The following is a 10,987-nucleotide window of genomic DNA, read 5'->3' on the forward strand; positions in this document are numbered from 1 at the left end:
AAAATCACTTAAAACTGCCAAGGGTCGTAGATGTTAAACTCCGCGAGGGAAAAGACTTCTGCCTGCTTCGTGCGTTGATGTATCCCCAGAACCTAGTGCGAGGCTTGGCGCACGGTGGGTGGGTGATACCATTTTTGAATGAATGAAAGAATAATAAAGAAATGATAGAAGTTTCTTAAAGGGATGGCGCAATGGGTTGTGGGACTTGTAGTCTGGAGCCTGGAGTTCGTGAAGGGGGTGGTGATGCGGAATAAATATATACTTAAGGCTTATTCGTATTTGGGGCATACTCATAGTTTGAAACAATTTTTTATTTTTCGTTGTTCATCAAAAATGCAAATTTAACTGGGTGTCCCAAGGTTGTATTTTAGAATGTGGCGACCCTAAGAAGGCACTGTGCCCCAGCCAGGGGTCATACCCACTCCTACAGATGGGAAGGCTGAGGCCAGGGGTGCAGAGCAGGAAAGCTACCACCCCCCCCCCAGAGCTGACGTCCAGGCTCCCATAGGGCCGCCTCCCTTCTGTCCCAGGTGCGAGGTGGCGCAGACTCACAGCATTTTGGATTCAAGTCCCAGCGCCTCCCCTTCCTGGCTGGGTGACCTTGGGCAGACTGCTTCACCTCTGGGAGCCTCAGTTTTCTCAGCTGCCCAATATGATGGTAATAATCCAACACCCTTTCTCCACCCCCCAGGGGTAAGAATCCAATAGAATGATCCCCGAGAACCGGCTCAAAAAGAGCCAGGCCCACATTCAGTGCTCAGGGCCTGTGGGTAGGGAGAGAACGCACCCAGCTCTGCTGCATCTGCTCCCCCCTCCAGGGGTAACATCGTCCTGAGATGCCGTGTGGTGGTCTGTCTCCCCCACAGAGCAGGACCTCTACGGGGGTTTGCAGCGGGTTGCTTAGGGGTGCAAGCCCTGTGCCCAGAAGAGAGCCCGACACTCGGTGGTTCAGTGAATGAATGAGTGAGATGCATGAGAAGCGAGCCCCCAGTGCCCCCACCCCCACCCCGCCAGGTCCTGTCCGCCGCCGCTGCCAGGGAGCCGCCGGGCCTGAGGATCAGGGCTGGCCTGGCAGGGCGGGGGAGAGGACCAGAGCTCATCCTGGCCCTGGTGCTCTTCATCCCCGATTCCTCCGTCTGTCCCCGTTCCTCCGGGTCGGGCTGTGAACGCACGAGAGTCACACACGCTCACCCAGAGACAGCCCGAGAGCGCGGCCAGAACTTGGCTCAGGTAACAAGGTGAGGACCCCAGAGCCGCCCGAGCTGCCTCCTCCCCTGAGCCAGGGTTTCCGTCTGGAGAGTGGAGAGATTCAGCTGAGCCCCACCCGGCGGGGGCCAAGCAGCCACCTGCATGCCCCTGAGCCCAGGAAGCCTGGCTCTGCCCCTTCCCAGCTGCGGGACCTGACCTCTCTGGTCCTCAATGTCCCCGTCTGTAAAAGGGAGTTAACGGTGGGACCTTCCTCCCAGAGGATTTCTGAGGAATCGATACGTTAATAGAAAGGTGGGGATAGCAGGGCCAGGCACCGAGGACCATATAAGGTTTTGTTGCTGTTGTTATTCACTTAAGAACCTATGCATGTGGTTCGGGAGGCTCTGGGGGCCTCCCCCCCCCCCCCCCCCCGTCCACACGCCGGGGGCCCGGCTGTCGATACCCTGCTTTTACAGACGAGGAAGCCAAGGCCGTGGTGTGCGGCACAGCTGCAAGGGTGGCGGGTTCCAGACGCTCCCCCATCCAAGCGCCTAAGTCAGGGTTGCTGGGACAGCTGCGCTGCTGTCAGGGAGGAGGGCTGGCGGCGGGGGGGTGGTTAGAAAAAGGTTCCGGAGGCTCCGAGGAAGGCACGCTGTTGCGTCCACTCCTCCCAGAGCTCCAGTCACTGTAGTGACCCGGACACTGCCCCAGCCCCCTCCCTCACGGAGCTCACGGCCCAGGCAAGAGACGCATGAGCATCCAGAAGTGGTCACAGCTGCCATCCATGTGGGACACGCAGGCGGCAGGACACGAGGGGAAACTGAAGGGAGGAGAAGAAATCAGGGGAGACGCCCTGGAGGAGGTGGTGCCAGAGCCGAGACCCGAAGGATGGGCAGAGAGAAGGCAGGTGAGGACTGGGCGTGGGCACGGGTCAGAGGCAGAGAAGAGGCCACTATGGTGCAAGCTCAATCGCATCCCCCAAAGGTCACATGTCGAAGTCCCCAGATGGGACAAGATTTGGAGGCAGGGTCTTTACAGAGGTGATCGAGCTGAAAACGAGGTGTTTAGGGTGGGCCTGGCATCCTTCTAGAAAGGGGAGACTTGGGCCCGGAGACCCCGGAGAGCAGAGAGCGGGACGCTCGCACAGGCTGAGGGGCGCCCCTGCCGGAATCCAGGAGAGCGCGGGGTCAGGCTCTGCCCCTGTCGGCTCCGCGGATGTGCGGCCTCCAGAACCACCGGAGAGCAGAGAGCGGATTCCTGCGAAGCTGCCCCCGACGCAGCCCGGCAGCACACCAAGGCACCGGGAGGGCGACTTTTAAGATTTCATTTCATTTTCATTAATTATAAGCAGCCGCGCGTGGCCAGCGGCCACAGGACCGGGCAGTGCGGCTTCCCGTCGCGGCGGCGCCCCTGGTCGTGCACACAGCTGTCTGGTGCCCAAGCGGCGGCCAGGGTGCTGCCCCCCACCCTGCAGCCCCAGAACTTGGCGAGACGGTGGCAGGAAGCCCGGCCGGCACTGTCATGCCTGGAAGGAGGGAGAGGACTTTCTCCCAGCTGGACGTGGGCACGCGTGGAGGGCGCGTCACCCCTGGGCCGTCCAGCACGGGTGCCACAAGGGCCACGGAGGACGGTTTCAACGCAAACCAACTCCAAGTTCACTTCTAGGATCTCACCGGCCACATGTCAAGTGCGCCACCGCCGCCGGGGCTCCCGAAACAGGTGGCAGGTTCCCACGGTCGCCAGGAGTTTCGTCGGACGCGTTGGACACCACGTGCCGCGGTGAGCGCAGGGTGTGCGCCCACGGCCCCGGGCTGCGGGTCCGTCCCTCATTGGCCCATTTTACAGGAGGCGAGGGCAAGGCACTTGGTGCTAGAGGGGCCGGGAGGGGAGCGGGCCGGATTCCCTGTAGCCGGGAGGCCAAGGCAGCTGCGCCCCGCTGGCCCCCAGGCGGGACCCCGAGGGGCACAGAGGCCCGAGGCGGGGAAGAGGCCGCGAGGCGGCCAAGACGAGAGATGGGGTAGGGAAAGGGGAAGTGAGCAAGGGGGCGGGGGCCAGCAGGCAGCCCCTCCGGCCCTCACCCCCGTGTGCACACACGCGCACCCTCGCTCTGCCGCTGCCCCTCACCCCGCGCCCCCGTCCACACAGACCCGCCGCCCTCCCCGGCCAAGGGCGCACGTGCCCGCCGCCGCCAGCGACCCGCGGCCCCGTCGCCCCGGTGCCCACAGGTGAATAAGAGCGACGCTGGGACAAACTGTCGTTAACTTCCGTGTTGCCAGGGTGTCAACCCCCACCGCCGCCCGCCCCTCGCAGCCTGGCGGCCCCCCCCGCCGGAATTCAGGGAGGAGCTGGGGGTCCCCAGCATCGTGCAGGAGCTGGGGGTCTACACAGCAAGCCCGCTCACCCCCACTCCAGGCCCCTCCCCGTTCCTGTGAGCAACCGCCGCCTCCAGGGAGACCGCGAGACACCTGCTTGGCACCGGCGGGCCCAGGCGCTGTGAGGAGGACCCTGGGGCCGCGGGACACACGCCCAGCCCAGCTCGCCGCCGGCTCCCCGCCTCTCCCTCAGAGCCCCACGCTCCCCGCGCGCTCCCGGCTCCCGCGGCCCGAGGCCTGCACGGCGGGGGGCGAGGGGGGACAGGACAGCCGGGTCGGCCCCCACAGTGGCTCAGACGCTCCGCACGCTGGAGATGCTGGTCAGGGGCTCTCGCATCCGGAAGCTGAGCGACCGGGAGCCCCGAAAGCTGTCCCTCGGCCTCAGCGAGCTGTCCGTGGTGGAGGACTGGGCCTCGGTGACCTGGGCCAGGCAGTCCCGGGGCCCCCGCAGCCCCAGCCGCAGACACCCGCAGCAGAGGAAGCCCAGCACGGCCTGGCACACCTCGCGGCTGCGGAAGGAGTAGATGAGGGGGTTCACGGCCGAGTTGAGCACGGCCAGCGCCAGGATCCAGTCCATGCCGCGCAGGTACTCCTGCGCCCAGTCCGTGGAGCTGAACACGTCGGCCAGCAGCAGGCCGAAGAGCGGGCCCCAGCACACGACGAAGGCCAGCAGGATCATGAGCACCGTCTTGAGCAGCCGGCGGGCCTTGCGGCGGGCGGGGGCCCGGGGGGCCTTCTGGCCGTTGGCGCGCACCACGCGGAAGATGGCCCCGTAGAGCGCCATGATGGCGGCCAGGATGCAGGCGAAGACCCCCACGCAGAAGAGGATGTAGGCCTTGGAGTAGAGCGGCAGCAGGCTGGAGCAGCGCGGGAAGGCGCACACGCAGTTCCAGCCGAGCAGCGGCAGCAGGCCCAGCAGCGCCGCCAGCAGCCAGCACAGCCCGATGAAGCCGTACACCCGGCCGCGCTTGCTCGCCCCGCTCTCGGCCACCGGCCGCACCATGGTGGCGAAGCGCTCGCCGGCGGTGAAGAGCAGGCTGAAGGTGGAGGCGGCCAGCGCCATGAAGAGCAGGCCCTCGCGCAGGAACCACTGGGCGGGCGCCAGGTGGAAGGTGCGCGCGCCCGACAGCAGCACGTTGGCCAGGTAGGCCACGCCGGTGAGCAGGTCGCTCAGCGTGATGTTGACCAGGCAGTAGTACACCCAGCGCCGCGAGCGCATGCGGGTCGCGATGGCCACCAGCACCAGCAGGTTCTCCAGCACCACCAGGCAGCTGGCGGCCACGAAGACGCCGCGCAGCACCCCCAGGCTCCCCTCGTCGGGCCCGGCGCGCCCCGCCAGCCGGCCCGAGTGGTTGTAGTGCAGCACGATGAGGCGGCTGTGCCCGCTGGCCGCCAGCTGCTGGCAGGACTCGGGGGCCGCCGAGGGGGGCCCCGTGCCGTTCATGGCGGTCCCCTGGGGCAGACTGAGGCCCGGGGTGGCTCGCCCGGGGCAGGGTGGAGCCGCCCGCCGGCCGGCCTCGGTTTCCTGTTGTTTCAAATTTCCTGTTATGTTCAAGGTACCCCCAAGCCGGGGGTGAGGCCGGGGACGGGGAGGGGCATCCCAACGGTCGGCCCCCACCCAGGCTCCCGAGGGCCCTGCGGTCGCCCCCTGCGGCCAGACCCGGTCTCCGTCCCCTCGTGGTCCTAGAAAGCCCGGGGAGGCGGGAGGCGTGGGGGCCCAGGGAGGAGGGGAACCGGGCCTCTCCGCGCCGCTCCCCGTGCTTCCCCGGGCCCCCACGGGCCACCCGCTCCGGACCCGGCTGTTCTCTCAGAGGCTCCGAGCCTGCCCAGCACACAGTAGGTGCTTAATAAGCGTGCCTAGTGACGGCACACACGTGAGCGCCCCCAGATACCCCAGTGAAGGCGTAGATGCAACCCATCTTATTCCCACGGCGCACCTGCAGCACGCCCGTGCACAGAAGGGGAGGTTGAGGCCCGGAGACGGGGTCCGGCTGCCTCCAGTGGGAGGGCAACACCCACTCGAGGACCCATGCAGGTCCCCTTCCTGGGGTTGCCCAACCTGCCCTCGAGCTGGCCCTGCCAGGAGCCTCCCGGACGGCCCCCGAGGCAGCCTCTCACCCCTGGAGGGAGAGGGGCTCATGGGAAAAGTGGGAACTCACCCCCCCATGCCCATCCTGGCCCACTCAGGTCTACACAGCCTGGTGTGTGTGTCGGGGCCTGGGGTGCAGGTGGGGGAGGGGTGTGAGTAGAGCCTGTCCTGGGGAGTCTGGCTGCAGGAGGCACGGGTTCCCCTGAGGGGATCCAGCAGCCCCGTAAGGGCCGGGCCAGTCGGGAGATGGGGGCCACCGGGCAGCACCCCTCCCTTTGTTCACCGTTCAGCCCTGGGAGCCGCGTGGTCACAGGGAGCCACAGATAGAGGTGCTGCCGGCGGAGGCCGTAGCCTCTTGTCCCTGGAGGTGACCGAGCACAAGCAGCCCCAACACCAAGTTCTGGGAACAAGTGCTGCCCAGGCAGAGGGGGTGTGACAGGCAGGGGCCGAGCAGCCCGGTCTTCCTCAGGGACCATCCTCCACAGCTGAGAACTGAGCCTCGGTCAGCAACCATCCCACTTAGACACATTCACAGAGGACACACTGTGTGTCCTGAGGCTGAGCCTGGACCCTAAAATGGTACTTGAGTCCAGACTGAGCCCTGATCCCAAGCTGAGCTCTGATCTTGGCTCTGACCCCAGGCTGAGCCCTGATCCCAGACTGAGTTCTGATCCTAGAATGAGCCCTGATCCCAGACTGAACTCTGATCCTAGACTGAGCCCCAATCCCAGACTGAGCTCCGATCCTAGGCTGAGCTCCAATCCTGGACTGAGCCCTGATCCCAGACTGAGCCCTGATCCTGGACTGAGCCCTGATCCCAAACTGAGCTCTGATCCTGGACTGAGCCCTGATCTCAGACTGAGCTCTGATCCCAGACTGAGCCCTGATCCCAGACTGAGCTCTGATCCTAGACTGAGCTCCGATCTTGGCTCTGATCCCAGGTTGAGCCCTGACCCTGGACTGAGCCCTGATCCCAGGCTGAGCCCTGATCCCAAGCTAAATTCTGATCCCAGACTGAGCCCTAATCCTGGCCCTGATGCTAGACTGATCCCTGATCCTTGCTGAACCTTGACCTCGGCTGAGTATGTGATTATAGGTTGGCCACAACCCTGACCTTGACCCTGGCTGAGACCTGGCCCTGGACTGGACCCTGACCCCAAGCTGAGCCCCAATTCTAGTTGAGCCCAACCCCTGCCTAATCCCCAGTCCAGTTGCATCCCTGACTCTAGGCTCAGAGAGCAAATTCAGGACTAAAGTAAATGTATTGAGAGCACAGGTTGGACTAGCAAGGCCCAGCCATCCAACAATGACCTCCTGCCATGAATTACCTGCTGCCTGGTGGAAGGCCCTATGTTCATTATACTTCATTTAATCTCACGATTATCCCCATGCTACAAAAGAGCAATCTCCCTTCTGGAAACCTGCCCAAAGACACAGCTCTGACCGTGTGCAAGTATGAATGCAAAAGGTTATTCATTGTTGTTTGTAAACGCAAAATATCAGAAGCAGCCCAAATGTCTGCACACAGGGGAGGAGCCACGCCAGGAGCATCGTAGCATGGAGTGCCACATGGCCATGAGCAAGAGTGGACTGGAGCCACCTCCAGGTTGTATTGCTTAAGTGGGGAAAAAATACAAAAGTGTATAGATAGTAGGCTACTTTCTGCAAAACAAGGAAGGAGGAATAAAACATACACATAGATGCTTGTTTTTGCAAAATATTTTGTTTTTGCAAAATATTTTGTTTTTGCAAAATAAACCAGGAACCAGTGAGATTGGTTCCCTCCGGGGGGTGGGTAGAGTTGGAATGGAAGGAGGCAGGAGGGGATGACAACCTCTGAACATTTCTGTTTGTGTAGTTTTCAAACTCTATGATTTCTATTCTGCAATAAAATTAAATCAACAAGTGCGCGGAGCAGAAAGCTTGAGAATGGATCGTGAACTGAAAAAGGATGAACCAGACTGTATTTCAGATGGAAATCATAACCACCTGAGAAATAGAGGAAAACGAGCCCATGCAACTTTTGGACATGCACTTGTTCTAAAGACAAAAGGAACTACCAAAAAAAAAAAAAATGTGAACCTGTTTAGTAGATTTGTTTTCAGGAGTGGAGGAGGTGTAGTGATTCTGAAAGTCTCATGTGTGTTACGGGACTGAGCAAAGTAGCAAGTGTACTGATGTTACTAAGAGCCAGGTCTTCACCGGGGAGGAAATACGATGTCAATATGGAATGGGAGGACATACCCCTCAACCCCATGGGGATGGAATAGGATGGAAAGTGTCAGGGTGGACCCATGATTATTTGTTTGTTTGTTTGTTTGTTGTTTGTTTGTTTGTTTATGAGAGATACACAGAGAGGCAGAGACACAGGCAGAGGGAGAGGCAGGCTCCCTGTGGGGAGCCTGATGCTGGACTTGATCCCAGGACCTGAGCCGAAGGCAGATGCTCAACTGATGAGCAACCCAGGTGTCCTTGGGCCCATGATTTAAACAAAAACCTATTTGTAACTCCGTCTGCTGAGACAAGCCAGGAGCCACAAGTGCATCTATCTAACACCCAGATCTCGGCTCCTAAATCCCACCTTCAGGGCTCGTGGGAGAAACGGCTGATCCAGGAATGAGGCACGGAGAGTGTCTGATGGACCGGGAACATCTGATGTGCCAAAAAGTAAGGAAGGGCCCCGAGAAGGACAGGGGCCAGCCTGACGGGGCAGCTGTTGGCCAAGCCTGGGGCAGGGTGAGCAGCAATACTGAGTGACCTTAAAATTGGACAGACCGGGGGGGGGCACCAGGAGGGCTCAGCAGTTGAGTGTCTGCCTTCAGCTCAGGGCGTGACCCCTGGGTCCTGGGATCGAGTCTCGCATCAGGCCCCCCGCAGGGAGCCTGCTTCTCCCTCAGCCTGTGTCTCTGCTTCTCTCTCTGTGTCTCTCAAGAATAAATAAAATCTTTAAAATATATTATTCTACCAATGTTAGCTTTCCTGAATTTGACCATCGTCTGTTGCTTATGTTGCTACCAGAAGGTGTTTATTTCTAGGAAACGCATGCTGTTTTAGAATAAAGGTTCATGATGTCTCCAAGTCACTCTCAAAATATTTAGAAAAATTAATAAAAGGGGGAAGAATATTTTCTATGATATATATTATGTACTTCTAGATTATGTTTATAGGCAGATACAAAGCAAAAGGTCAGCCATGGGCAGATCCAGCTCTGGAATCTAGATCTTTTCTGCAAAGGGCCAAATGGTAAATATTTTCAGCTCTGCGGGCCAGTCTCTGTGACAATTACTCAACTCTGCTGTTTCAGCGGGAGCTGCCTGGGCCAATATGTACATGATTGGTGGCGAGCCCAGAAAACTTCCTTTGCAAAACACGGGCTTAGCGCAGGTAGTTTGTTGACCTCTGACCTAGATGAAGGTACACGGGAGTTCACTGTAGTCGTTTTGCAACTTCTTTCCTAACTCTGTGGTCGGACTGTGGTCCCTAAATGTCACAAAAGCAGCAGGGCTCCTGGGAGGAATGACGGCGTCGGGGTCCGGGGCTGGGAGCGGGCCGGAGGAGCCCACAGCGTCCCTCTGTCTGTGCCAGGCCCTGAAGTCCTGAGGCCGGTGGAGCGTGTCAGGAGGCCTGAGGAGCCCGCCTGCAGAGGCCCGGCCACGTGGGCACAACAAGAGAGTAACGCCTGCTACAGAAACACGTCGACGAGTATTTCTTAACATCCACTAGTTCTCGGAGACACGAAAGTAATGAGTGTTTGGTTCTCTTTTGCGGATGATGGGGAACTGAGTCATTGTTCCGAAAACTGCGAAACCAGAGGCACGGAGCAGAGGAGCAGGCCTGTACCCTGTCTCTCCGGCACGGCCTCTATGTCTAGGTAACCAATAATTGGAGGGGGAGAGGGTTTTTGTTTGTTTTTTTTATCATGCTAAGCTTTTAAAAATTATTTTTAATTGTGGTAAAATCATAGAGCATAATATTCACCATCTTAACCGTCTCTAAGTGCACAGCTCAGGGCGTGGAGCATACTCACCCCGCCACACACAGCCCCCCACCCCGCCACCGTCTCCAGAACCTTTCATCTCCCCACATGGAGACCCCGTCCCCAGGAAGCACTGAACCCCCGCCCCCTACCCCACCCCTGGCTCCCGCCACCTCCTATCTCTGTGGATGGGCCTCCTCTGGGGACCTCCTGGGAGTGGGGTCCTGTGGGAGGTGTCCTTCTGGGTTTGGGTCTCCTCCCTGAGCCCAGTGTCCTCAGGGTCCACCCACACGGGGACAGGTGGCGGGGTTCCTTTCCAGAGGGGCTCTGGAGCAGAAAGAGGGCATTAAGGGAACACTGGACAATGTGGAACGAAGTCTCCCGGCTAGTTCATACGGGCATAGCGGACACCCGACTCCTGGCTTCGCTAACCTGGCCTGTAGCAGTCACCTGAGATGTGACATCGGGCAAGCTGGCCGGCCGCTGTCTAGAAACTCTGCACTTCCGCAGCTTTTCTGTAAATCTGAAATTACTATTAAAAAAACAGTTTATAGGGGTGCCTGGGTGACTCAGGTCATGATCCCCGGGTCCTGGGATCAAGTCCTGAATCAGGCTCCCCGCAGGGAGCCTACTTCTCCCTCTGCCTGTGTCTCTGCTTCTCTCTCTGTATCTCTCATGAATAAATAAAATCTTTAAATAGTTTTCAGGGGATCCTGGGTGGCTTGGCGGTTTAGCACCTGCCTTTGGCCCAGAGCGCGATCCTGGAGTCCTGGGATCGAGTCCCACGTCGGGCTCCCGGTGTGGAGCCTGCTTCTCCCTCCTCCTGTGTCTCTGCCTCTCTCTCTATGTCTATCGTAAATAAATAAATAAATAAATAAATAAATAAATAAATAAATCTTTAAAAAAATAGTTTTCAAAAGAGTTGGGTGACTCTTTAGCAGGTGACCGAGGCCCACAGTGGTGGCAGGTTGACTGTGTGTGCTCTTGATATGATGAGGTGGAAATGGCCCTTTGCCTCTGTGGCCCTCTGCCCTAAAACCTGTAACTGGAGCTTAAGCATGAGGAACACCCTAGGCAAACCTCACCAAGGGACTTTCCACAAAACACCTGTAAGGAGATATGGATGGGAAAGTCCTCACCCCTGGTCTGTGCGAATGTGATCTTCTTTGGAAACAGGGTGTTCACAGATGTGATCAAGCAAAGATGAGGCCATTAGGGTGGGTCCCCATGCAGTATGACTGGTGCCCCCATAAGGGAGGGGAATGTGGACACAGACACAGACACACATAAGAAGGGGTCATGTGGAGATGGGGCCGAGGGGCACCCAGAGCCCCCGAAGCTCGAGAGGCAGGAAGGACCCTG

The 10,987-nt window shown here is 59.4% G+C and overlaps 1 protein-coding gene across 1 annotated transcript; it reads right to left on the reverse strand.

The window, feature by feature from the left end:
- Positions 1 to 3,440: 3,440 nt before the first annotated feature.
- Positions 3,441 to 5,078, reverse strand: S1PR4 (sphingosine-1-phosphate receptor 4). Its single transcript, XM_077860543.1, has one exon. It carries the CDS (start codon positions 5,002 to 5,004, stop codon positions 3,853 to 3,855), a length of 1,152 nt encoding a protein of 383 aa, XP_077716669.1. The 5' UTR covers positions 5,005 to 5,078; the 3' UTR covers positions 3,441 to 3,852.
- Between the last annotated feature and the right edge of the window lie 5,909 nt (positions 5,079 to 10,987).

The sequence above is a fragment of the Canis aureus genome, chromosome 19 (assembly GCF_053574225.1).
Source record: "Canis aureus isolate CA01 chromosome 19, VMU_Caureus_v.1.0, whole genome shotgun sequence".
Taxonomy (NCBI): domain Eukaryota; kingdom Metazoa; phylum Chordata; class Mammalia; order Carnivora; family Canidae; genus Canis; species Canis aureus.